The sequence below is a fragment of the Acomys minous genome (genome assembly GCF_964271855.1).
Source record: "Acomys minous genome assembly, chromosome: 5".
In the NCBI taxonomy this organism is placed as follows: domain Eukaryota; kingdom Metazoa; phylum Chordata; class Mammalia; order Rodentia; family Muridae; genus Acomys; species Acomys minous.
The window spans coordinates 109214806-109241942 of NC_140494.1; the positions used below are offsets into that span (position 1 = coordinate 109214806).

A 27137-nucleotide genomic window follows, 5' to 3' on the forward strand; every position below is an offset into this window, starting at 1 on the left:
CCCGGCCTGGATATTTATTTTCCTAGGTTTGCCTGATGGTGCAGAGCAGCTCAGAAAGGTTAGGCAACTCACCCAGTAACAGAGCAGGCAGGTAGTAGGGGGCGCCATTCTTGGGAGCTGTGGTATTCAGTTTCTCATTTTTTTCACTGTACAGTGCAGATCCTGCCTCCTTCCCTGAAACAGTTCAACCGACAACTGCACTGAGAAGCCAGCGAACTGTTACTTACTAATCCTTTCATTTGGGAGTGCACAGGTGATCCTGGCTTTGGGGCAATGAGAAGGAAGCAGGGTCTTGGGGAATGGGCTAAGCAGGAATATGGGGTGGGTTAGGGACATAAGTCTGTAAGCCCTGTAAGTCCAGAGCCATCTTACACTTGTAGAAATGCAGCCAGGTGAAAATGCTGATCCCCCCCCCCCCCCAGCCCAGGGCTGGAAAGAGCTCCCTTGTCAGGGAGTCACCTGTCACTACTCAAGCTGCTGAATTCAAAAGCATGTTCAACAGCTGCAGCTGGGATTCAGGAAGCTGCCGCCACCCTGGTGCTACTGCCAGTCTCTTAAAGGGCTGAGAGCTGAAGGCAGATGCTAAACTGCCACTGCCAAACACCCCTGACGGTTCCCTCAGGGTCTAGTGGAGTTGCTGCAAGGGCATCTGGGAAATGAGGCTTTCGGTTAGTTGGCTGGTTTCAGCTTCAGGAGAAACGGAAGGAGCAGGTCAGAGGCCTAAGTGATGGATGGGAGCTAGACTGGGCAGTAGCAGTTTCTACTGTGAGCCACCTGCTCTCTTCTTCCCAGTGAAGACCCGACAGACATTGCATTCTGGAGCTGGGCATTTAAAAAGACTTTATTAGCGGAGCGGTGACCCCTGGCACACAGTTACGTGTGCACCGACTGTACACAGGCACTGTGTCTCTCAAGAATCATTCAAGTGTTTCATTGTAGAGTTGAGGATTTCTAGCCCGTGAAGCCCTCGAAGTTGGGCAGCAAACCTGTGGCAATCAGAACACAAAATCCACGTCAGTACATTTCACAGCCACCTTCTGCAAGCGAATGCTGGTCACGGACATGGGTCATGTCACTCTAGGTAGAAAGGAGGAAGTCACAGTGGCACTGGGGAGGCCTAAAGATCAAAGAGAGTAAGTCAGGCTCTCAGGGAACCCACAGAGCATTGGGGCCACTGGGAGTGTCAGGTGTGACAGGTTGGTCAGAGGAAGCTAGGCTCTTAGGAAACCCCCTCTTTCCCACCCACCCCAGCAGGATGCCACTTTGAACTCATCCAAGCTAATGTGTTTCATTTTCTATGGAAGAAAGAGTTTGTCTTTTTTTTTTTTTTCTTCCGCTTGATCAATCAGAGAGAACTTGAAAGGGCTCAGGGTGTCATCCAAACCAGCCTTCTAGTTTTCCAGGGGGAGGAGAGAGGTGTGCAGCTGTAAGGCAGGAGTCACCCTCAAGGTCTCCTCCACTTATGTGCAAGAGATCGTGGCACAGCCGCAGGGGGACACCCTGAAACATAGTCTATTCCATGAGGCCATCAAGCATCTAACAGGTCCAGGACAGGAAGCAGAGCTAAATGAGAACCAAATGAGCAGAGCTGAAGGCCATGTCTCTTGCCCTGGCTGGCTGGGTGGCCTCAGAGGTGCTGTGCTGCAGCCCTGCCTCCCCAGGAGGAGACTGTTGCTGGCACTGAACAGTGCAGTCCTCCATTTGCTTAGACCCAAGTCAATCAAAAAACCAGCCAGCCAATCAGCGAAAAAAATAGAAGTCCATCCCAGTAAAGAAAGAGAAGAGAAGCTAAGAAGAGGCGGAGGCAGAAGCAGGGAGATTATGATGAACCTGAGCTATAAAGAAAGTTCCAGGCCAAGTAAAGAAGAAAGGAAAGGAAGAAGGAAAGAAGGGAGAGAGGGAGGGACAGAGGAAGAGCTAAATATAAGAGGGGGAAAGGGAGAGGAAGAGGAGCTAAAGACAGTGAGAGAGGAGGCATGACAGGAAGACAAATGGGCAGAGGCAGGATGTGCTACTGTTTGGATAGTAAATGTCCTTCAAAAGTCTGTATGTTTGAGGCCTTGGTCCAAGTAGTATTGTCAGAAGGTAATAGACACTTTAGTAAGTTGGGCCTACTGGGAGGAATTTAGGGCACTGGGGTGTTCTCAAAAGGGAGCTGGGGAATCTGGCCCTTTCCATGTCTTTCTTGGCTTCTTGGTCACCATGAATGAGCGGCCCCCCGTCTGTTGCACAAACCTGCCAGGAGGCACTGTGCTGCTGCTGCAGGCCCAAAGCAACATGGAACATGGAGACGGAAGCCTCCGAAACCATGAGCCAAAATAAGTTTTTCTTTAAATGGACATTTTTGGTATTTTTGTCACGGTGACAGAAAATGCAATAGTAGAAGGAGAAAAAGACACAGTACTTGTGTGTGTGTGTGTGTGTGTGTGTGTGTGTGTGTGTGTGTGTGAGAGAGAGAGAGAGAGAGAGAGAGAGAGAGAGAGAGAGAGAGAGAGAGAGAGAGAGAGAAAGGAAAACGAGCAGGCTGGAGGGGACGAGGGTGACAAGAAGATGGTGACCACGTGCATGGGACCAAACCCTGTCAAATGCATTCCTCTTCTTGGGTTGGAGGTTGTGGTTACCCCAAGGGATGCTTCTCCCAGAGACACGGCTCATGGGATCCCGATAGACTGCCTACGGAAGGTAGGAAGTACACCGTGTGGGTCCTCACCCAGCACTTGACTTGCCCCACTCTTGCTAAAATGTGACCGCCATGTGGGTGGCTGGGCTCAGTGGTGACGACGACAAACCTGGGCTCAGCTGTGCACAGCTTCCCCAGAGCGATGCCTGCGTTCAGCTGCACATCTGCTTTCTGTGAGCTGCCGCCTGCCAGCTTCAACAGCACCTGCACAATGTCTGTCTTCAGCAAGGAAGAGGCAGCACCGGGCACCTCCATGCAGTTGCCGAGGCAGAGGGCAGCGTTGCCCACAAGAACTTCATCCTCTGAGCCAAGCAGCATTATCAAAATGTTGAACTCTATCGGGAAATATAGGCAAAGGGGAACAGTTCCAACAGACAGCCTGAAGAGGCTGGCAAGAGGGCCACGAGGGCTGGATGGGTGGACAGCAAGCTTCTCCAGAAACTCGGGGGAGTATGTACTCTCTCCTTGTGACCCTGTACTGTAGTACAAATGGTCCACATAGCTTGACATAGTGGTTTAATCTGAGCATCCGGGAAGCAAAGACAGGCAAATCTATGTGGATTTAAGGCTAGTTAGAGCAATGTGTAAGACTTTGCCTTAAGAAAATAGTTTTGAGTGTGGGAAAAGTCTGTTTTGAAGATCCCACCCTCTACATCACCTGCCTGCTTGTCATTTTAGAAGGAAGGTTCTTGCCCTCTGTGGGCCCCACCCAGTCGGTGAGCTTTAGTGTGTGGGGAGGAGGTGTGAGGAGCTTTAGGAAGTTTCCTCTGCTGTGAGTCCCCCCCCCCCCCCCCCCCGTAAACAGTTACAGCAGAGTAAGGACTGAGGTTAGATCATGGAAACATTAGAGCTTTCTCTGGTCACACCATGACTCTGCAGCCTTCACTCAGACACCACTAGGAGGCTTTATGAATGGAGTGATACCCTACACTCTCCAGGTTAACTTTATAAAGCATTCTTAATGAATTAAATTGGCCTCCGTGCCCAGATTTCCATTGTTCTCTTATGGTTGAAGGTGCTTTGTTTCCTGCTCCATCCAGGAAGGAGAGCTGGTGCGAGGCCAGTTCCGGCATCACTATAGAAACAATTCCAGGCTGGCTTGGGGGTGGGGGTGGGGAGTTGTCCGGCTTCTGCCCTGTGATCTTTGAGCTGCCTGGCATTTTACCCAAGCACAGAGCAAAGGCCAGAGAGGCACTATGATGGGAGGTGAGCTGACATCCTGTCATGCAAACACTATAAGGGAGCAATTGTGCCTGCCTCTCCTCCTTCCTTGGCCTCAGTTCTCTCTGTAGTTCCCAGGGTAGAGCCCCCTCCTCCATCGCCCACCCCTCCCACTCCCCCCCCCCCAGGCATGGGCTCTCTTAAGGAAACCATGGCTTACTTTTATCAAGTCTCATTACTTCTTCCCGAGCTGGGTGATAGCTATTCGTGCAGATGGCCAGGATCCTTATGGCATAATGTGAGGCTGTCTGGCCTCCCATCTGGGTTTCAGAACAAAATCAGAAAACGAAGAGCAAGGTTATAACCATTCTTGCCTAGAGACCTCGGTGATCATAACAGCGGCAGTGGCCTCCCTGGCTTCTAAAAGAGGGTTCGATGAATCATGCTACGTGCTTCTTTGTGAGGAATCACAAACTGAGGTCATTATAAGAGGTTACAGGTATGCAATCGTAACCCAGAATATCAGGGTCTTTAGGATGTGGATGTGTGCCTGCATCCAGCAGTCTTTGGCATGGTGCCAAACATTGTTCGGCTAAGGATAGGCGCTGACCAAGTACCAGTCTTAACTGACACCCTTCATCCTGCCACCTTGTCATGTGCCCCTAGCCTGGTAGCACCTTCCCCGGTTCGGGGCTTCTTTCCTGCCCTGCTTAGCCCAAGGATTTATGCTGCAGCGGCACTGGCAGGAGAGAGTGGGACTTGTGGAGCATGGGTGGGATCCGGACAATCAATCCCCTTTGCCTTTCCAGGGGAATCTAGTTCTTTACTCTGATTCACTGCTCTCATTTCATTGGGGGGTGTGGGGAGGGGGAGGGGATTCTAACATCCTCTGGTCACATGACAACTCTGCGGCCTCCACAGCCCAAAAATGGAGTTACAACTGGTGCATTCCAGATAAGCACAGAAGGTACCAGGAATCCATGAATAAAGTAATTGGCTTAGGAAACCTTGCAGAAAGCCATTCAAAGCACCTTGTTCGAGGACACAGGTTGCATGTTGCAAAGCATGGCTTGGAGCGTAAGCAGTTTTTCATTACTATGGCTGAAGAATGATTTGCTTATTCAGTCAGTGGTGTTTGTCACTGCTCATGGCACTGTCCAGGTGGACAGGTGGAAGAGGCTCTCCATTCAGGCAGGAATATAACATGTCTCGCCATGTTAACTGAATAGAGCGCCCACCTGCAGCCCGCTCTCCAGGTTGAATGGGTGACCTCGGGGCATTTAAGTTGTAAGCTGTGGAGCTACTTTACCCTCAGGAATTTGATCATTTTCTTCACCACTCCTGCTGTCAGGGCCTCCTCCACGATGGTCACAGAGGAAGACAGGGTCCGGCTCAGAACACCTGCAGCTCTCTGAGGGGACACAAGGTGATGCGTAAGCACCCCGTTCAGAAATGCTGATGACTTTAAAAGTTGAAAGGGGGGCATTTAGTTAGGCAAAAGCAATCAGTATTGGAAGCAATATTTATCCCTCAATTTTTGAGTGGTATAATGGCTTAAGAACACCTAGTGAACATAGTTTTTTTTTCTTCTTTAAATAAACCTGCCAGGCCCACAGCTCAAAGGGCTGGAAATACCTGCCTCCTGAAACAGAGGCCCAGTGTAGTTCAGCTTGACACAGGGCCAGGCAGCTTAGTCCTTTTTGTGTGCCTCAGTACCAGCCAGGCCCTTACTAGAAGATGCTCCTCTGCCATGTCTGACCTTTGGATTTTCAGTTTTCATTTATCTTTCCAAATCTGTCTTTTGGTTCAACTTTCTGGGAGATTTCATTTGCTTTATTTCCCAGCTTTCATTTTCATTTCACTTTAGAATTATTGGTTATTATTGGTGTGTGTGTGTGTGTGTGTGTGTGTGTGTGTGTGTGTGTGTGTGTGTGTGTGACTGCCACAATGCTCAGGTGGCAGTCAGGTCAGAGGACAACCTGAGAAGGTCTGATGCCAGTCCCTCTGCCTGCTGTCCTTAAAGGGCTGGTTTCTGACACCTGCCCTGGATGCTACCTTGTCTGGCTAGGTTTTATGTCCTGCACAGACACAGAAGTGAATAACTGAAAAGCGTGCCCTAGGATGACAGCCAATGGCCTCCTGAGTCGCGTCAACATTCTTCATGTCCACTGTCCTAACCACAGGGCCACCTTCAGTTTTCTTAGCCAAGTGTCAGAAGCAGAATTAAGAAAGTCATTCTAGCACACGTTTCTGAAGAATCCCTTGAAATGGTCCATTGATGAAATTGGTTTCATTTGCATCAGCTGGTTAAATTCTAGACTGTACAGTCAAGAGAGTCCTAACTTGGGTTCCTGGACTCTACAAGGTTCACGTGTATGTTTGGGGGTGTGTGTCACCAAATGTTCTCAGATCAAAGGCAAAATTTGGCATTTGTGTGTTTGTGAGCATCACTTTGAGGAGTCCACCCAAGCGGTACCTCAGAGTCGTTGAGATTTCAAAGATGGTGACCACACATGGGATAAGACCTATTGGCATGAGCACAGTACCAGAACAGGAAACTGTTAGTGCACTTTTTGGAGACACTTACTGTTAGGATTCCTCCATCCTGGCTGTTCAGTAAAGACAGGCACTTTCGGCTCATATTCATAGCCCACATCTACAAACATGGGGATAAGGGGAAAACAACTTTAAAGCCCTGGCAGTCAGAATCCTCTGAGGTGTTTTTTTAAGCCATCAAACAGAGCCAACTACACCCTCTCCCTCTCTCCTCTCCTCTGTCTCTCTGTCTCTCTGTCCCTGTCTCTCTCTCTCTCTGAACCACAACACCTATGTCTTTATTTTCTCCACAAGGGCTTCTTTTATTGTTTCCATATCTGTCTCCTCTAGTTCCGGAACATGATTCCATAGCAGAGGACATGCTTTATTTAACTGGAAATGCAGCCCCTGGTGGGCTCAGCATGTTCTGTGCGTGTGGACAGCTTTCTGAATGAACACAAGTGACTCTTGCCCTCAGCAGAGTGACAGAGCATCCCTCCACACCTCCGAGCTGCTCCTGTTCAGAGCCACATGCCTCTGTTCACTTTGTGAAAATATGAACAAATCAAGCCACGTGATATGGGCTGTCTGTCCCAGGGTTCAGGGACAGTGGCAAGCACATTGTACCTCAGAGAGGAAGGGGATCTCCAGACACAAGTTCATGATGAGTCCTAGGAGGGTATATGTGACCTCGCTGAACATGTCCATGTCCTCCTCACACTTGACCTGGAAACAAAACAAGGTAATCATCTCGCTGTCTTGCAGCTTTTCATGGTCACCTCTTCCCCTGGACTAGTGTCTTGAGATACCTACACTCCTATATTGTCAATACCATGGACTTAGATGGTGGAAGGAGCACAGGCATCAGTATTAGGTACTAGCATTGACTTAAGTTATCTCGGGTCCCTTGGTTATGGTACTCTGGCTAAGCAGGCCCTGGGTTTGCACGGGAATCTGGGCTTATGCAGGTGGGTGATCAACTCCATCAGAGATGCCTCCAAATCTCCCCAGGTCTGGGAGACTCGATCTAGAGGACTCTGGAGGCTGCCACCTCCACCAAACCCACAGCTACAGCAGGGGTAAGCCAACAGGGCCCCAGTCCCTAGGAAACAGAATAACAGTTGGAAGTCAGTGCTCCAGAGGACGGAAAGCAAACTGACTAAAAAGGCTGTGATACCAGGAGGTCCAAACAGGCGTCCCCAAATTCTTCACAGGCCAACATGTGTCTTCTGGCTGTAGGCTCAGCACTGATGTTTCCCATCAGGGTAATGCACTGGCAGAGGGCTGAGGGGCTGCTCAACTTGGGCTCTCGTTTCTATAGGTAAATTCAGAGACATTTCAGACAGCAGATAAATAGTACCACAAGATTTTCTAGAAGTGTTCCTTGCTCACTAAAAGGCTGAAAGCCAAGACAGCTAGGCTAATGTCACACTGTGACATCATTAAAGTCACCCTGATCACAGGATTGAGTCACACACACTTGGTTTCTTCACCAACTAGCTGCAAAAATGTTGGGGGTATGGTAATGCTCCGCCCAGGCTCTCCTGAACTTTTTATGGCTTGACAGGCACAGCATGGCTTCCAAGGAAGAGCTCTTGCTCTATCCCTCACATGGGGGGCACCCAGGGGCCCAACTCACACCCTGTCCTGAAGACACTACTTTGTGCCAGGAGGACTCTTAAGGGGGAGTGGCTTGCTCTCTCTGCTGCCATGTAAGATGCAACCCCCATGCAGTGCTCCCCACTCCCGCCCCTGCAGCCAGGCCATAGGCCACTTCTATTTGTCCTGCCGCCTGCAGTTGTTTTAATAACTGAGAACCGCGTAAATTCCAGCTGTGAATAAATGACTAATCAAGCCGAGAGGCAACAAGGGCGCTGGGATCTAAATTGTGTTCCCACAGCTCTGTCCTGTATCTGCCATAGAGGAGAGTGCTGGGGCTTCACTCACCAGAACACCTGTGAATGCAGGGAGAACACCTGGAAGGTTGGGCCGGAGCCAGACTTGGAATCTGTTGAGAGAACATCAGCCAGAATAGTTTCTAAGTGACACAAACTACACCGTGAGGCTGGCATCTCAGGTGATGCCTCAGAGAGCTACAAACAGGGTCTGTGACTTTTGGTATGCATTCATAATTCATCTCGTGTGCCTAAAACTACAAGTTGCTGGGTCTGTCACGTCGCTTTAATTTTCCTAAGCCTAGAGAAACATCTTTGATGCCAGACAGCAGGTCTCACACAATAGCTCTTGTCAGTAGAAGTTGCTGGGATCCTTTTGGCTTAGGTTGGCTTGGCAGCGTTCCCTTTCTCCTTGCTCTGGGTTTGTGTGTCCTGTGTGCCCAGGGCAGGTGGGAAACAGTGAACACTTGTCATGGCCCTGGGGAACGCCCAGACACATATCTGCACATGCTGGCACACCATTCTGGTAGGCTCCCGGCCTACCCCAGTGGCTCCACCTGTGAGCGTGGTAGCTCTTTATTCCGTGATTATTTCCAGGCAAGCCTCACAAAGTGTGCAATGAATGTTTTAAATGCCCCTAATGAGTGACTTAAGAATTTGTCGCTATTCCAAAGTTGAGGGCTTTTGCCACTCTACCCTGCCCCCAGCAGCTAAAAACAAAACGCAAGGCAGGAAGAGATGACTACTCAGTGTCACTGGCAACCCAAGAGGAGGCTACATTTCCCTGTTCCTTCCCCTAGGCTCACTCGCTTCTATTCGTTCAACACAGATTTTCCAACAGTGACTGCACACCAGGTGGGCCCAGGAGGCAGGACACTTCCCCCAGCCTCAGCTGACATGCATACTGCAAGAAGCACTGTGTTCAGTGGCCATCTTCCTCATGTCTGTATGGGATTGGTCACAGGACCCTATTAATAGCAAGCTATGCAGAGGCTCAAGTCCCTTACATAAAATGGCACAGTATTTGCATTTAGCCTATGTGTAACCTCCCAGGAACTTTGCACCATCCCTTATCATTTGTCGTTATGGTACTGAAGCAATATAAGTGCTATGTAAATACCCATCATATGTACTGTTTAGGAACTGACCAGGAAGAGGGTCTGTCCATGTTCAGAACTGAAGTAGTTTTAGGAGTACTTTTGACCCATGGCTGACTGAATCCACAGATGCAGAATTGATAGACCCAAGGGTTAACTGTGTGTATGTCTTCTGAGCTCACTGAGGACTGGGCCACCCTCCACCTGGAGGGACTGGGGTGAGAGTGGGCTTCTGGAGGCCATCAGTGTCCTTACTCAGAAAATCCTGTAATGTTCCTCTGGAGATCTGGCTAGCCTCTGTAGTACTACGATTTTTTTTTTCAAAGACCACACAGCTTAACACGGGTTGAAAAATTATTAATTTATAGAAACAAGACAATTACCTTTCTTCTAGAGCCAAATCCGTGAGTATTCCGACGGCTGTGTTGGACTTCTTATCTGAGAAGTCAAGAAATGACAGTAGTGCTTCACACAGTCTGTAAAGAGCCATGAAAAACACAGAGCTCTGATTAGGATGTCTCCCAACCCTCAGCATCTCCAATAAGGTGCCTCCGCAGGTGGCAAAGAAGAGCTGAAAGGGTGGACCCGCCACACCCACCCAGGACCCATAGACATCATCCTTTAGGGGTGGCTCCGGAACTCTGTATCAATTCCCAGGTGGAAAAGCAGTTTTAATGTAAGTTCACTAATTAGTCAGACAGCAGCTTGGAAGGAGTTTCTGATGCTCTTCCCTGTGGCCGCGTCTCAGCTGAGTTCATTAAGTCGGACGGCATCTAAATGGCACAGTTCCTAATCTACTCATAACTAAAGTGGGCGGGCTCCCTAATGAGACAGGTGATGGGATAAATATTTAACGAGGTCTTGACAGGCTGCTGAGTATAGCAGGTGGATTTAATAGAGTTAGAATCAGCTACCGGGAGCTGGAGACTGTAGGTGAGGATCAGAGTTGGGAGCCTCACTTTGGTTACTGACTCACACAGAGAAGATTCAAGGGTTTCTGAGATGATGGTAAACAGTCCAGTTCGGCTGCCAGAAGAAGCGATGCCACCTCAAGCTGCCCAAAGGAGTAAAGGCGACAAGTCCCCTTCACCGAACGGAGCATCTCTGGCATGCTGCAACCAGTGCTCAGCACTTAGCCCCTGGTGTGCAGTGTCACATGTACAAATAATGAAGGAAAGCACCAGGAATGTGCTAGGATGGTCAGAGTCTCCCCGGCAGGATGTGTTGGGGGAATAAAGATGGAAGGCCTTCAAGGATACACGATGTCTAAGCTGCATCTTCAGAAGTCAGTGATGGCTATTATGTGTTCATTCAATCAACTGTGCCAAACTGCCACTGACTACTGCCCAGGCCATGAGGTAGGTTCTAGAAACACAGAGGCGAAATGAGGCACTGTTCTGGCATTAGGGAACTTGCAGAGCAGTGTCAGGCACATGGAGACAAGGTACCTTAGACAGAATGCTCTCAGAGCATGAGGCATGTTTGAGACACCCCACTGCTCTTTACCACTAGCAATTAGGGTGCAAGAGAATAGGGAGCAGGAAGGTTCATGATGGGCCTCCTAGAGTCTTCTACAAAATTTGGGGTTAACCACCAAGATGTACCTTCTCCCAAGTGTGATGAGTAGATTGACTTTGTGGGTGACAGGGGTGTGGGTAGGGTGGCGTGCGGATTCCGGGACTACCCTAAGCCTCAGATGTCAGGGAGAATGCACTCTGGCCAGGCTCCAGGTGACTCTCATGAGTCAAAGAGATAGTCTTCTAGGCAACGGAGTGTCGCTTTAGAATTTTAAGTGGGAAAACAGGACCAATGTTCACCTTAGGAACATCTTTTTGCTGGTTTAATGGAATCCAGATTGGAGGAGGCAGGATACAAGGAGAGAAAATCCCAGAAGAGAGACATGTGGTTGTCCTGACAAGAAAGGGCAAGGGATTGCGAGGAGGCAGTAGCAGGCTGAGAGGTATTATTAAACAGAAGGAGGTGCTGCAAAGACTGAGAAAGAATGAAGAGAGGAGGAGGAGGAGGAGGAGGAGGAGCATGGCTAGGCGACCCAGGAGATGCTGATGAGCAAGAACTGGCAAGCTACTGCCTTATGACTATAGTGCGGGTGGTCTGAGTCAACTCTAGAACTCCACTTAGCGTCTGGAAGGTTAGATGCCATATGCTAAAACAGAAAATTCAGGTCAAAGAGACAGGTCCAAAGAAGCACATTTTGTTTGTTATGCTTTTCAGACACAAGGAGGCAGGATCTAACAACAGAAGCGTGTTGTCATCTGATCCTTAAGAGAAGGCATAGACTCAGTCTCTTAAAGTCACAGACAAGACAGGAGCCAGCATAGGATCCTGGAGTCCCTGACTTGGATGATGGCACAAGTTCGGGTTGGTACAGGAGTCCAAGAAGGAAAAGTGATGAGGGAGGAGGGACAGGACGGGTGATATCAATGGCAATGGCATGAGGTTTGAGAAGGGTTTGGTCATGAGGACCAAATGTCTCAGGGCAGTGGAGTGACAGCAAGACAGAAAAAGCCTAGGGGCTGGGTATTTGGGAGTATAGCAGGCACCCATTTTTAAAGTGTAGAAGCTGTTTGGGAAGGACCAAATCACCTGACGATTGGTGGAGGAAGTGGTGTGCTTAAACTGGAAAAAGCTAGTGAGGGGCCCCTAATGTTCAGGCTTTTCATAGTCTGAGCTGACCTTGGAGCAACTTATAGTCAGGTTAGCTCTGGCAGTAGATGGTGGGTCACCTGAGGGGTGACTCACATCCTTACTAGCTTGGAAGGCCTCCAGTCTGTGAGCTGTCCTAATTCCTGGCACAAATATAATGGAGACAGAGACAGTAAAAATGCCGAGCCTTCCCCAGAGGGGAGCATGCATGGACCGGTTCGGGCCACTGCAGAGGGGCACTCATGCTGGATGGGGTGTGGCTAGATGTTTGCCTAAAGCTCAGGTGTCCCCAAGCTTCTGCAGATCCTTGACTTCTTCAGGAGTGTGCTCTAGTGCTCATCCATCAGAAATAATTTGCTTTGGAATGAGTCCAAATTCCTCCTCCACCAATTTAGCTTTTTTTTTCTTGGTCTTGAAGATGAATGCTGATAAACCTGAATAGCATCAAGGACAGATGACTGCCAGGGTCATCCTGGTTTAGCCTTAGATGGTATAAGCAAGAAGCTCCCTCACCATGTGGCCAAACACTTCTAAGTGCTCTCATTACCTACAAAGGACAGTGTGACCCCCTTCCACCCCATCTTGCTCAGAGGCACATTTCCTGCTCTTTCGATGAGCGGCCATCTCAGTGGATGAACCACACAGTTCTGAGAACGGGCTCACGGAGCCCATCGTTTCACTGCGGTCCCAGTTTAAGTCTCTAACCAATCTACCCTAAAGGGAGAAAAAAAATAATGATCATGAAAACATTATTAGGTTCATGCCATGTATCAGATAGGGGTGTTGGTGGCTCTTCTAACTGTGCTATCAGTTGTTAGCTGGCCAGCCTCACAGTCACTATGTCCCCTTTCCAATTTGCCTGACTCTGCCACAGGAGTCGCCACCATGTTCCTGGGTAGCCCAGGACACAGTTCTACCAAACAGAAATAAGCAGTGGCTTTTCCTAATGAAAAAGGGCAGATGTGGTGGGAGCTAAAGCTATGTTAAAACAGAAACATGGGGCTTGGCGTCACATCACATCAAGGCATAAGGAAAGGTAAAGGACAGTGATCTTGACTGTGGACTCTTCAAGCTACGGGTGGTTCTCTTTGATCTTATTATGCGGGGAAAACAGGCCAGGCTCTGTTTTACTTTAGCTCCTATTGGTTAAGTTGTTTGCATAAGGCAGGAGGAAGGGGTCTAAACGGACACAGACATATCTTTGTGGGTTTTTGGTTCGCTTTTGGAGGGCAGAGGGTGGTGGGCTGAGGACTGAACCCTAGTATGTAGCAGGCAAAGGCTCTACCATGAAGCCATATGCCTAGCCTACCACACTTCTTTTAAAATATAATTTTTATTATTGATGTGTATGTGTGTTGCATATTTACACGTGGGTGCTCTAAGAGGCCAGAGACGACATCAGCTCTGCAGCTGGAGTTATAGGTGGTTGTGAACTGTTCCGTGTGGGTGCTGGGAACTGAACTCAGGTCCTCTGCCACAGTAGTACATGCTCTTTACTGTCAAGTCATCTCTCCAGCCGCCCCACCCCCATCTCTTTTAAGTGTCATTCCAAGTATGAGGTACAGACAAGACAATGTGTCTCACTGGGGCCAATAAAGAATAAAAAGACAAAACAGGATTAAGCACTGGACTGTGTGAATCTTAATCCCAGTGCTTCCCATGAAGGGGGCGGGGCTTGTTGTTGCCAGTTCACAGCGTCTGGGAAGGTCACCTACCATGCTTCAAACAACCTCACTCCATCACAAAGAATCAATTATGTCTCCTTCCCACTCACCTGAAGATGGACATTAGCAAGATGAATGGGCCTCAGAGCAGTAAGCTGAGGTCACCCTGATGACTACATGGACCAAGGTGAGCTATGATACCCACTGATTTCCAAGACACTGCAGGAGTTGAGATCTGGCAATTCAAAGATAGCTTGGGGCCAAAGTCATAGGACAGTAACAGCTATAGCTGCCCAGAGACAAAAGATGGTTAAAGAGAAAATAACAGGTGAGGAAGGGATTGAGATGACAGAACGCGCTTTGGACACCTTCACTAGTGATCCACCTGCTTGGTGGGCAGAGCTTCCGGGTTGCCTAGACCTTTCCTGGCTCAGTGACTGAATGAAAACAGGGAGATGGAGACCACCCTTGTCCTTGGTACATAATGACCTCACCAGATGGACAAGTGAGAGGGGCTCAGCCTGGTCCAGTGAGACATGGCTCCTTTTCTTACAGAGGACAGAGTTGAGGCTGGCCTCCAAAGAACAGGAACCAGGGGACAGCTGGGCAACGTGGCCTTGTTACTTGCTGTATCCTTTCCCGCCTACTCTGTGAACAGAGTAGCAACACTCTCTTAAGTTACCACAGGAGATAAAATGAAATGGCAGTTAAGAAATCTGACAGATTAACTTCCGTTCCAAAGTTATGTCTGAAGTGTTTACAAAGCAGGCCACTGTAAATGCTGTTTCTGTTTGTTTAAGCCATAGGAAATAGCTGATGTTCAACTTTTCTGATCAGAAGAAAAGGACATGACAATTTCATATGGTCAAATTTATAACCAGAAAACAAGTAAACAGTGTAAATTAAAAAATAAAATTGGGGGGGGGGAGAGAGAGAGAGAGAGAGAGAGAGAGAGAGAGAGAGAGAGAGAGAGAGAGAGAGAGAGAGAGAGGGCACTCTCATTCAGTAACAGTGCTTGGAACAGAAGTCTGAGGACTGAGCTTGATCTGTAGCACCCCACAAAAGATGGGTCACAGTGCTACACACGTGTGATCCTAGCACTGCAGAGGCAGAGAAAGAGCGCTGGGGGTTATTAGCTGGCCTGACTGGCCTAATCATGATCCTGGTGCTACTGACAGCATTATGTCTTGACAGTTCAGGCAGAGTTCTCCTGAGGAACAACACCCAAGGTTGACCTCTGACCTCCATAGGCACGCATATATACATGTGCACCTTTACACACCAGTATACTCAGGTACATATGTACACTGCCTCATGCATGCATTTGCGCACATGCACATTATTCATATCTGTTTCAATCTTGGAGGAAACGTCATGAGAAAACATTGGTTTTATTAACTGATATTCTGCCATCTCAGAAATGGCTGAAAGACACGAGAAACAAAACACCAGTATTTCCTCAAACAGAAGAGCAGAGGAAAAGTAAGGGGAGGGACAGGGTGAGGCTGGGCCTGAGTGCAGAAGCAAGTGGTCCATTTCTAGGCTGGGTTTTCTGTCTGCCCATGGGCATGCTACCTGTGACAAGTTCAATGGTCTCTACTTGTGCAGAATTGAACCCGGGCATGGTCCCGAGTTCAGCCAGGGGCTTCTCTGAGAACCCTCCCAATAGGGCTCCCCTCAGAGGCTTGTTCTGTTATTGTATTTCATGAAGGCTCATGACCACCTGATGGCAACTAGATACCAGGAACAGAATGAAGGATGGGCAGCCTGACCCTCTCTACTTAGTCGTGTCCCCAGGGTCATGAGGAAGATCCCACCAGCAAAGGCTTACCGGGTCAGGTCAAGGTGCTTGATGACTTGGTTCCGGCCATTCTCTGTCTGTGTGAGCTGCAGCAGCAGGGCCAGGCTCTGCTGTTGAATAACCAGGATTCTGGAGGTCATGAAGGCAGGCAGCAGGCTGGCCATATCAGGGTGGCTCACAAGCAGGCGCTGGTTTTCCTCTGTAGAATACAGGTTTTCTGCCTTGAGCTGCCATGGACAGCATTTAGGTTCTGTCACCCACCACCCTAAAGGGAAGCTGGCTCTTCTTAACACATTTGCCAGGGAGGATAAGGACCCTGGATATTGAGGATAATGAACCGTACTCCAGGGCCAGCCTTCTGTGTCTGAATAAGTAGAGTGATGACCTTTGCTGGTAACTAACTCCTGTGGCCCTCAGCTTCCTCTTCAGTAAGATGAGGGCCATGACTCACCTGTTAGAGTTTTTATGGAGATTCATTGAGCCACTGCCTGATGGTGCTAGACAGAGACTGGCTTTCATGGATTGCTTACACTGTTATCGTTGTTGTAAAAAGCTTTCTCAGTGGGTGGAACATGGGAACAAGTAAAGGAAAAACATTTGGCTTAACTAGAATAGAGCTGGAGCATCAGTCTTCAGACACTGGCGGGAGCAATGGTTTCTATTCTTCCCAAGAGACTGTTGTCATGTGAGTACGACCCCTCCATCCTCGGCTGTGCTCTTTTTTTCAGGGTTAGAGCACTAACCCTGAAGTTCAATGACACCAAATTTTGCCTGCTGTGTGTTCTGAGCAGGCATGGGGGAGCAGACAGAACACAGGAGTACAAGGATAAGGAATGAGACACAGCAGAGCACACTGGAGGCATGGTGTCATGGGTTGGATCTGGAATATACTCAAAGGTTCCTGTGTTAAAGGTTTGGTTGCTTGGGTTTTGGAAAGTAATGATCCTCAAGATGTGGGGGTTTGAATAAGAGTGGCCTCCGCAGGCTAATGTATTTGGATACTTGGTCCTCAGTAGGTGAAAGTGTTTGGGAAGGATTGAGAGATGTGACCTTGTTGGAGGAGGTATGTCACCGTGGGTGGGCTGGAACTGACTTCTCTCCCTGACCCAACAACACACCATTGATGTATTCTCTTGTTTCTGCACTTGCACATCCTCCGGCCTCTTTTAAAATGGCTTTGTGTTTATTGAGTTGGACATGTGAAGGTTCCACGAGCTTGAGACACAATATATGCATACCCCAGGTGAAAATGTTTTTCAGATATTAAAACAACATGACTCCAAGGCTCACAGAAACAAAAGTATCTGGGTTATTATGCCTGACTCACAGAGAGAAAACACAGCCTTTCTCGCCTTCTTTCAGGAATCTAGGCAAACACACAGCCCAGAGCAAGTGTGTGTGTGTGTGTGTGTGTGTGTGTGTGTGTGTGTGAATGTGGAGCCAGAGGATTCCTCACACATCATCCTCAGGCATGACTTTCTTTTCTTTCTCTTTCTTTCTTTTTTTCTGATGGGATCTTGCTGACCGGAAAATCACTGAATAGGCCAGTCTAGCTGACCTTCAAGCCCTAGAGATCTGCCTAGCATGCCACCACACCTGCTTTTGGTTTTTCTGTTGTTGTTGTTGTTAATGAGGGTTCTGAAAATCAAACTTCAGTGCTTGGCTTTACCTACTGATCCCTTAGAGTAACTGGGATTCCTGGTAAGTGAGTTGTCTACAGCCTAGGGCCGTCCACCCACGAAAAGAAGGGAGATTGCTTCCTCATGTTTGTCCTGTGACCACACTACTTGCAGGTTCCACCCTGTCGTTGTCCTCATTTCTAATGTTTCCCATTATCAAGATCAACCCCATTCTTATGAAACACATTTTTTTTTTGAGGTGAAGGAAATAACTTAAAATCTTGATACACGCGGAAGCCATATAGGTGACTAAGGTAGATTGTGCAAGGCCTGAAGGAACTCTGGAGGATTCTGTATGAAGAAAGGTAAGAGTTGACAAAACAAAATCCCTCTGGCATTTTCCTATTACAGTAACAGATGCTAATCAGTGTCCAAAGAGGCCGGATGGTAGTCATATATCTCCAGATATATGCTGCAAGGGCTGCTATGGTCAGCAAAACCAAGTGTATCTTTAAACAGACGACAAGGGAAGCTAGCTAGCCCCAGTGCTCTTGTCATGAGCAAAAGTCATGAGTCTGCAGAGCAGGGAGAGGCCCTGGGGGCAGGCACTCGTTAAGCTGACAGTGATCTTGCCCACCATCCACTCCAGTGTCCTGAGCAGAGGAGGAAGGAAGGGGAGGTGGACACTGAGGAGGAGAAAGAGGAAGAGGAGGAGGTGGTGGCTGGGGAATGAATTCAATATAAAACTTGCTTTTGACCCACATACTCTTGGAAGGAAAGGGCAAGGTGGTGAAGATACCAACCCTCCCAGTCCTAACCTCTGGGGGAGAATCACCATGGTGGTCCATGCAGCTCTCGCTTCTGGGCACACAGCTATCAGTCAACAGTGAAGAGCCAGGCTTACCATTGTCGATGCACACTGCTTGCCAGAGCTTTAAAACGGCCACACAGAGGACCTCCTCAACTGCGTCTTTCCCTGCTGAGAAGAGGCACCTGGAGAAGACAGGGAGAGCCATGCGGAATCTGGCAATCAATCTTTCTTTCTTTTCACTGGGTTTCACCCCCAGAGCCACCAATTGGAGATTTAAGAGAAGCTTTTTCTTAATGCGTATCCAAGCTGGCCATGGTGGCACACACCTTTAATTCTACCACCCAGGAGTCAGAGACAGGTGGATGTCTGTGGGTTCATGGTCAGTGTGGTTTGCGTTGAGAGTGGGTGGCCACCCAGGACTGCATAGTAACATCTCTCCTCTCTTTTCCTCTCCTTCCCCCTCCCTCTTCTTCTTCCTCCTCCTTCCTCTCCTCTCTCCTTTTTTCCTCTCCTCTCCCCTTCCCTTCTTCTTTTCTTCTTCTTTTTCTTTCTCTCTCTCTCTCTCTCTCTTTCTCTCTCTCTCTCTCCCTCCCTCCCTCCCTCTCTGTGCATATCCACAGGTCACCAGAACCAAGGAGCTGCCCATCACCAATTCCAAAGTCTCCGATCATTAGCAAAGGCTGAAACACGGGGATGGCTACATAGAGGAAGGTGGACAGGCAGGGCCATTGGTGGTGAGGGGACATATAAACATCCAAGCCATGTTAGGATCCTAAGCCTCCTGGAGCATCCTGGCACGATATAAAATAAAGTCAGCGCCTCATCTCGTACTGTGTAGGTCTTGTTTTATATAGATTCTAAGAGGAACAAGCAGGGCCCAGCTGCTTCTATTCCCTTAAATGACCAGTAAGTTCCAAAAATGAGAAAAAGAACAACAAATGAAAACCTTACAAATGCTACTAGGGAACCAGTGGGACAGGTGTGTCTCTCACTGGGAAGTATGGGGAGAGCCTGTGGGACAGGCTCTGTCAGCTGTAGCATGATGCAAAGGGCTCTGAGCACAAGCGGGTTCACACGGTCCTGAGGAGTAAGGCCACAGAGGAAGGCTTTGCCTGTGTGGTCAATATCTGTTTGCACGCAGGGCTTAGCTTTCTTTTCTTAATAGACTCTTTCCAAACATTCCTACCTTCTAATGACCTCATGGTCACTGATAGTGCTGAATCCACCATGTGTTCTGAATAACGTTCGCTCTGTGCCTGAAACAAAGCCACAAGAACCAAGTCAGGCGCCTTAACCCCACCGGCTTGGCATCTAGCTGCAGCATAGCCAAGCCGATCACAAGATCCCAGCGGGGGAGGCTGGACTTTGACACTCAGAGAAATGTAATTGCCATCAGCCACTGGATGTGTTGCAGTCAAAGGGACTGCTTAGAAAATTTCAGCATCTCAATTCATTACTCTGAAATCTTTAGAGAGCCCACAGGAGCTGCTTAATCTCTGGAAAGAACTGAAAAAACCACCCAACCCTAGATATTTATTTTGAAGCTGTTTCCGTGCTCAGGAGAAGAAATGACAATTTCCATGAAGCTGCTGAGGGGGCAAATCTGGGACGCCTCTGTTCTGTACTGAAGGGGAACCAGAGACTCCATCCATTTGTACAAATGTATCTTGTCACTGAGCAGCCGAGGTTGTTGAGCTCTGCCATCGGTGCTTGCAGGAACGGGTAACGGAACGGCACGATCTCACTGGGAGACGACCTCTTTCCTCTGAAGTTATTTTCATGTTCCAAGCAGCTGCCACTGAGATGACTCCTATAGTTTGTCGCATCAATTTCTTCTGTTTCTACATGGCTTATGGTATAGGATGTTAGAGTGGACATGAGGGTGTAAGCAAGAAGTGTGGAACACACGTGAGGAAAAAGTTTATAGAATAAGTACACTGCTATATTAATATTTATATTTACATAAGCAGACATAAACACACCGTGCGGCCTTTGTACTCAATATAGGCGCATATGGAGCACCTGTACGCCACATGTGTGTCTTATGCCCTATGTGTGGTGTTTACTGTCTAAGTGTTGAATCAGTGCATCCTCTGAAGCGGACAGGGCACAGGCGGAGTGTACTTCTTCCATACTTTTTTTTTGGGCACCTATATTAGAGCAGATTTTCAGTCAATATTTGTAGAAGGGAGGGGATTTTTTGTCCCACGAAGCCAGATCCTCTTACCCCATGCCTTCCCACTGACAATGCTTATGAGACCACCACGTGCATATCTAACTTACATCCGGTCATTACTTCTGTCAGGATCTCAATGCCTCCGGCATAGAACAGTGGCATCTGGTCAGACTTGGAGAGGGTTCCCAGGAGATTCCGCGTTGTCACCGCTGTGTTCTTTCCTGAATCCAGAGACTCACGAGCCTCCTTCTCTTGAAGATCTGCCTTTTCTCGAAGTGTTACTTGACTGAGGTATTCTAGCAAAATGAGCAGGAAGAAAAAAAAAAAAGCAAAAGGAGCAACAAACACCCTAATGAACGACAGAACCATACAAGCGCTTCCTCCGTCTACATCTCCCGTCCTTGCCCACTCCTTTCCTTTCTTCCTTTCAAGGATGTGAACGATAAAGCAGAGGACCGGGTGGTGCAGGAAAGGCAAGGCTGTGTGTGGCCTTGACCAGGGCAGAGGAGGGAGGGAGGGTGCTCCAGCGGAGCACAAAGGAAAACCAGATACAGCTGCATCTCAGAGCAGCAGGAACCTCCTCACCTTTCACCTGTGTCTGCAGCTTGGGGTTTATCTCTCCCATTTTCTGATAACACCATCTAGACTGGAAAACAGAAACAAGACCTTGAAAACTGGTCAGGGGTGATGGTGATTACAGGGCAGACACTGGGCACCCCAGGGCTGGTTCCTTCATTATCTCTTCTATCCCCAGCCCCGCCTGCCCTGCTCCCAGCATACAGGCAGTCCTCTGGGAGAGCAGGGAGCGTTTGATATTTTTGCTTGCGCTTCTTAGGTTCTGTGGAGCTACAGGTATTATTTCATACTTCATTTTAAAAACTTGTTTGTTAAATAAAAACTGCAATGAAAACTATCCAGTCTTGAATTTTTGTGGATCATGTCTGCCGGGGGGCGGGGGGTAAGAATAATCCTAATGTATATGCTAAACTTAGATTTGATATTTGCAGTAAGAACCTGTCAGCTATGTCCTGGGGAGTCAGGAAATAAGCAAAACCGGATTGAGACCAGGAATAGGGGAAGAGAACAGCCTGAGGTTAGAGGTACAGGCTGCAAGAACAGTCAGTGAAGGCTCCAGCCACGGGCCACAGCAGACTCAGCTAGAGAACTTGACAGTGAACTCTTACTGAGGAAATGGCTAGACAGAAAGTTTCTAGAAAAAGAGAGATCAGCTCAGGGAGACTTGGGGGCTAACATTGTATCACTCAAATATATATAAGAAATCCCAAGAGAGCACCCAACCAGTCTCCAAAAAAAAACAAAACAAAACAAACAAAAATCCCCCCTCAAAACAAAAACTTAAGGAAATAAATGCTCCTATCTTCAAGGTTGATCAGGGGTCCTATAGAAAATCAAGATTGGTCAGATGGGGGGAGCTCTCTGCCAGAGGTCTAGGGGAGGGGAATAGGGCAGAAGAGGGAGGGAGGGTGGGAATGGGAAGATAGGAGTGAGGGGATAACAATCAGGATGTAATGTGAATAAATTATAATAAATACAAAACTGAAAAAAAAGAGAGAAGAGGGCTGGAGGGATGGCTTACCGGGTAAGGGAGTGTGTTGCCAAGGCCTGCTAACCTGAGACCCGAGTTAGATCCCTGAAACCCACGGCAAGGTGGACGGAGGGAAATGACTCCAGAGTTGTGTTCCCCACCCCTCGCCCACATCATGCTCATAAACACACACAATAACAAAAAGAGAAGGAACACAATAAAAACTATCACACTAAAAAAAAAAAAAGCGTCATTCCAGGATAGACATGTGTGTTAATCCCAATAGCTCCAGTCCCATATCCAATCTAGGAGTGACTTCTGGTGGCTTGAGATCTATTCTCCCGTCACCGCTTATCACTTCCACTGCTGCCAACACTGTGATCAGCTAGGTGGTGTTGCAGTGCGTGTGCGCACACGTTTGGAGTAATGAGATTGCGAGTGAATTTTGTTTTCTGGTTGTTCATGTCTTTCATGCGGGGAAGTTGAACCAATACTAGAAAAAACTCTGCTGACCCTGAGTTCTACAGCTAATGGAGCTGTCCCAGATTTCACCCAGCATCCTTCCCAGGTGTATTACCTCAGGACTTCAGGAAACACTAAAAGGTGGGCTAGCACCTAGCCAACTCGTGATGTAGCTTACCTCGCTAAGGACTTACCTTGCTGTAGTTCTTCAGGCCCAGGTGGGCTTTCCCCATGTGGAAATAGGCTTTTGTGCAGTTTTCATCACACTGTGTAAAAGAGAACGGCTGAGCAGACGTTTTGGGGGATCGGAAGTCATTAAGCACTCCCCTGCCTGCTTAGCTCACAGAACAAGGCCAGGGCTTTGGTTCTCAAGATAGCTACCGGAGTTGACGATTAAGACATTCCAGTGTGTTTGTGACCAAGCTAATTGCTGCCTGCAAGGAGCCTGGACACATAGGCATGGTGTCTTCCAAATTAGTGATGCTGCCAGCTCTCACTTCCGTGTAGAGAGTCACTCAAGCAGTGAAGCAAGTCCCTAACTCTAGAGGAGCCCTCAACATTGGCTGAACATTAGAATAACTTGAAAGGCTCATATATCTCTGGACCTGACTGCCCCTGGACCAATTAAGTTACTGTCTAAGTGGGGCCCAGACAGATGTTTCTTCAGCTTTCTTGGTGATGCAAGCTATGCAGCTAAGGTTGAGAACTACTGGCTCATTAGCAGACAGAATTCTCTGGGAAAGCGACTATGGCTACCAGTGTGTCTCAGTGGGCAGTAGGCCCCTTCTCGCAAATAAGCCCCAGCCTGAACACTGGTGTGACACACATCATATTGGACCATTGTCATGTATTCCTTGAGCTCACCAGGAAGGAATAATTTGGGTCTTGAAGTGGGGTTGCCTCCCACTCCATTTCAGACCCAAGTGTGTTTGTCAGTCACAACATGGCCTCCAAGACTTTCTGTCAGGGAGTGGGCGGGCCCTCCTAACTCTGTGATATGAGAGAGAGAGAGAGAACAGCAACAGAACAGCCTAATGGAAGGTGACCCCATCCCTACAGAGCTTACTACTGGTTACATGACGACACCGGAGGCTGGGAGTTCCGCTACTGGAGCATCCTCCCTGGAGAGAATGCTGGATGGGGGAACTCCAGCTGACTGCCTCAACTTCCCCCGTCTGTTTCTGCTGATGTCCCCAAGGGCCTGCTTTGATGATGTTAACTCTATCTGTTGCTATTGGTTCTTTTACTCAGATGCTCTGTTCTGCTCTCCTGCACTCCTCCCTCCTGCCCTTTCCCCACCCCCTGCCGTGCTCTTTCTCTCTCCCTGTCCTTAAGCTTTTGCTTTGGCTTGCTATGAATTTAACAGACTTAGTCCTTTAAACCAGAAAGCCCAGCTATTGTTGATCATTCTTTGGCCATACAGGCAAATGGGAATTCACGTTAGTATCACTTAAGATCTAGATGGACATCCCCTACAAAGGGAGGGTTTAAGTGCACAGCTAAGGACATACCATTCACAGAAGGGCCCCACCCCTGCCTGCTTCTCCTCATTGTAAGTCTGCAGGGTCTCATCCAGCACAGACATACGAACTAAAGTGTGAAACATCAGCTAGTTAACACTCATTGATCCTTTTACAAGCAAGGTATTGAACCAGGCAAGACATCCTTTAGGGTTTAGATTTAGAAGGTCCAAGAGGTCAGTCTCAGGAGTCTAAAATGCTCTAGGTGAATCAACACTTGGTATGTTGGTTAGGGACAACTATTTTCCTTATTTGGAAATCAAAGACAGTAATTCGTAGCTTCTCTCTCTCTCTCTCTCTCTCTCTCTCTCTCTCTCTCTCTCTCTCTCTCTTCCTCCCCCTCCTCCTCCCTCCCTCCCTCCCTCTCTCATTGTTGGGAGGAAGAATCATGTAACACTTAGCACTCTGCTGGGTAATACTCATTAGCTGCTGTTGCTGTGGTTACAGCAGCAACAATACATTTCAGAGCAAATGTGATTTATAGAAAAGCTAAATAATAGTTAAAGAGGGAACAGTAATTGCTGGAGAAACTTACAGGAGTGGTTTTATGTATAATATGTCCCGCTCTATTACTAAGTGAATGGGAGTAATAAAGATAATCCTAAGAGGCCAGGCTGAGCAGCCTCTTCCGTGAGGTAGGCGCTGAACTGGATGGCTCCGATGGATGATCTTTTGTGAGCCTCACGGCCATGAAACAAAACAGGCCCAGGCACCCCCATCTCACGGACTAGAAAACCAGAGTGAGAGAAGGTTAAGTCTGCATCACCAGTGCATAGAAGAGCTAGAATTTGAAATCTGGCCACTTAATTCCAGGACACAAGGGCTTAAAAATGTTATCAGGATTGGGGACATATCTTGCCTAATATGCACAAGAACCTGGCTTTGATTCCCAATACTGGAAACAACAACAACAACAACAACAACAACAACAACAACAAAAATAAAACCAAATCCCCTTCAGAATATGCTATGAAAAAATGAATATATACCATAGGAAATACCATCCTGCAGGTTTAGGAGAGGAGACTCTAATGAGGGAGAGGGCTTAAAATGGAGCAGGCAATTTGACCTAATTGAGTGGATTGAAGGGAATGAGGTCCAGGGTCCAGAGGTAGGAGAGGTCAGAAGCCTTACTGACAGCCCAGCTGTAACTGAAGTGTTGAGTGGAGGGACAAAGGGGGATGGACAGGGGGGGCCAACTAGATAGACTCCACAAGGACAGCTCAAACTCCCTCAGTTTGGGGGCTGCCAAGACGACCAAATGGAAACCTGTGTGAGGTGGATCTGGAACTGGGAGAGGCAGGTCTGAAGGCTGCTTGCAGAGATGACAGGAGCATCCATGAGAGACCATGAGAATTGTGAGAGGAGAGGACACGAGGAGCTTGGACGGCTCAGTTGTAGAGAAAAGAGGGCAGGAAGCAGGGCGGCGAGGCAGCAAATCCACAAAGGATGAAATCCAGGAAGCAAGAAAGGGACTGTCTAGGGGAAAGAGAGGGGGCTCCCCACTTCTGCTCATGAGAACCAAATAGCCATAGCACATTCATGACAGAATATCATGGTGACACAGCTGGGAACATGCAGGTCCCTTAGCTGAAGACCATGGCCTTCACAGGTGTGGCACAGACAAGTGGCTACAGCTATGACGTCATGCCCACTCCATACAGAAGGAACAACTAATAGACCTTCTTATGACTGGACCTGTCCTGTCTAACCAGGAGTCTTCTGTCACATACATCTACTCCAATGATGCCCCACACTCTCTTTGAAGGGTGTAGCCTTCAAAGCAGGATAGATTTCCCTGTACAGGAAGTATTCTGCTGACAGGGAAAATGGCTTTGCCACCTTTATCTTTCACAAGGAACATCAGTCCTGAAATATTACTTAAGCTGCTCTCTTACAATTTAATAGTGTCAAGAAATGTTAAGTTGGCACGGAAGTCCCCATACTATTAAGAATAGATTGCCAGAGATATTTGCTACTGAGATTTTAGAGTTTTTAGAGAGCGTGAACTTTTTCTTGGAATTTGTGGCTTCCACAAAAAGTAGGATGTCACCTATTTTCTTTTTTTAGATTTCTTTCTTTCTTTATTTAACGTATAGGAGTGCTCAATCTGCATGTATGCCTACATGCCAGAAGAGGGCATCAGATCCCAGTGTAGATGTCTGAGCCACCATGTGGTTGCTGGGAACTGAACTCAGGACCTCTGGAAGAACAGACAGTGCTCTTAACCGCTAAGCCATCTCTCCAGCCCCTTCACCTGTTTTCAGATTCCTTTTGGTGTTGACTCAAATCTCTCTATGTGGGGGCCTCGCTGGGCATTTAACAAGATGGGCTCTGAGTGTCATCGGTTATTGTAATGCCAGCTACACTGGGCACGCTTTGCTTTGGTGTCACCATCCAGCTAATGATGTTGAGCTTCATTCAACATGTGGGCAGAGGCCAGTGTGTCAGCCTGGGGCAGCATGGGGTGTGTCTAACTCTTTGGTCTTTGTCTGATTGAGAGGACATACTCTGGAGGCCCTATATCTCAGAAAGGAATGTGAGCCTTTCCCTGGGATCATGGGGTTTAGGGTAGAGAACAGGCTGACAGTCAGTGTAGCCACTGGCTTTGTGATCCCGAGTAAATAGCTCAATTCATCTCTGAGGTTTCATCTTTTGATCGGGAAAATACGAGAAAGAGTGGCACTGAACAGAGTCTATGCTGTGAGCCTGCAACAAATGATGGTTTTTGCCATTACAGTTGAAACAGCCAAGGAAAACATGCTGGGCTCTTTTCTCCTAACGACTGGGACAGAAAAAGAAACTGTGAGCAAACAAGGTGATGGTGTGGATGAGCACACTTATGTTGGTGCTCCGATGCTGGCATCAGCATCGGCCGCTCTCCTGATGGAAGGACCTGCCCGGTGTGATACAGCAGTGTTTCCCTCACATGGTGCCTTCAGAGGAATGACACCATCAGGCGCGTGAGGTTCTCTGCAGGTTCACACATGTGTTATGAACCACTGGAATCAAGGGTGATTTTTTCCCCCAATTCATCCATGTTTTTCTTGCTGATACCCTCAATAACAAGAAATAAATAAGAGGAGCCATAGAGATGGTTCAGTAGGCTAAGGCACTTGCCACTCAACCCTGGAGACAGTGGTCTAGACCCTGGAACCCACCTAAAGGTGGAAGCAAACAACCAACTCCACAGAGACTCTTCTTACTTTTATACATGTGCTACGGCACTCACACATGTCATGCACACACACACACACACACACACACACCTAAAAATTTAAAGATTAGCAAGAGAATACAACCATTATGTGGCTGTGAATGTGTTCTTGTGATTTAGGTCATGGTCATTGGGTGAGGCCAAATATGCCGCCCTGGGGAATTAGAGGCACCGGATACACCTGGAAAATTCTCCTAGCATCTCAATCTTACCTGATTGTAAGTTGTTTAATATAATAGTGCTGCATTACAACAAAGAGATACCTCTTACGAAGTTAGCTACTTGGGAG

General features: G+C 48.0%; 1 protein-coding gene and 1 long non-coding RNA gene across 3 annotated transcripts in view; one reads left to right on the top strand and one right to left on the bottom strand.

The window, feature by feature from the left end:
* Positions 1–823: 823 nt before the first annotated feature.
* The window catches only part of TTC12 (tetratricopeptide repeat domain 12), a 50053-nt gene continuing 23739 nt past the window's right edge, over positions 824–27137 (bottom strand). For both annotated transcript variants that reach the window (XM_084781597.1, XM_084781598.1), the window contains exons 8-22: positions 22306–22377; positions 20689–20749; positions 20211–20399; positions 19114–19183; positions 18021–18109; positions 15528–15696; positions 9752–9844; positions 8324–8384; positions 7554–7691; positions 7004–7102; positions 6429–6497; positions 5151–5252; positions 4062–4161; positions 2790–3015; positions 824–986 (exon numbers count right to left, since the gene is read on the bottom strand). In XM_084781597.1, the coding sequence (XP_084637723.1) occupies positions 911–986; positions 2790–3015; positions 4062–4161; positions 5151–5252; positions 6429–6497; positions 7004–7102; positions 7554–7691; positions 8324–8384; positions 9752–9844; positions 15528–15696; positions 18021–18109; positions 19114–19183; positions 20211–20399; positions 20689–20749; positions 22306–22377 (1614 nt within the window). In that variant the 3' untranslated portion in view covers positions 824–910. The remainder of the gene's footprint in view (positions 987–2789; positions 3016–4061; positions 4162–5150; positions 5253–6428; positions 6498–7003; positions 7103–7553; positions 7692–8323; positions 8385–9751; positions 9845–15527; positions 15697–18020; positions 18110–19113; positions 19184–20210; positions 20400–20688; positions 20750–22305; positions 22378–27137) is intronic.
* On the top strand, positions 13833–18719 carry LOC311597336. The gene is made up of 3 exons (XR_014779189.1): positions 13833–13883; positions 17376–17481; positions 18548–18719. It is a non-coding gene; the product is annotated as an uncharacterized lncRNA (long non-coding RNA).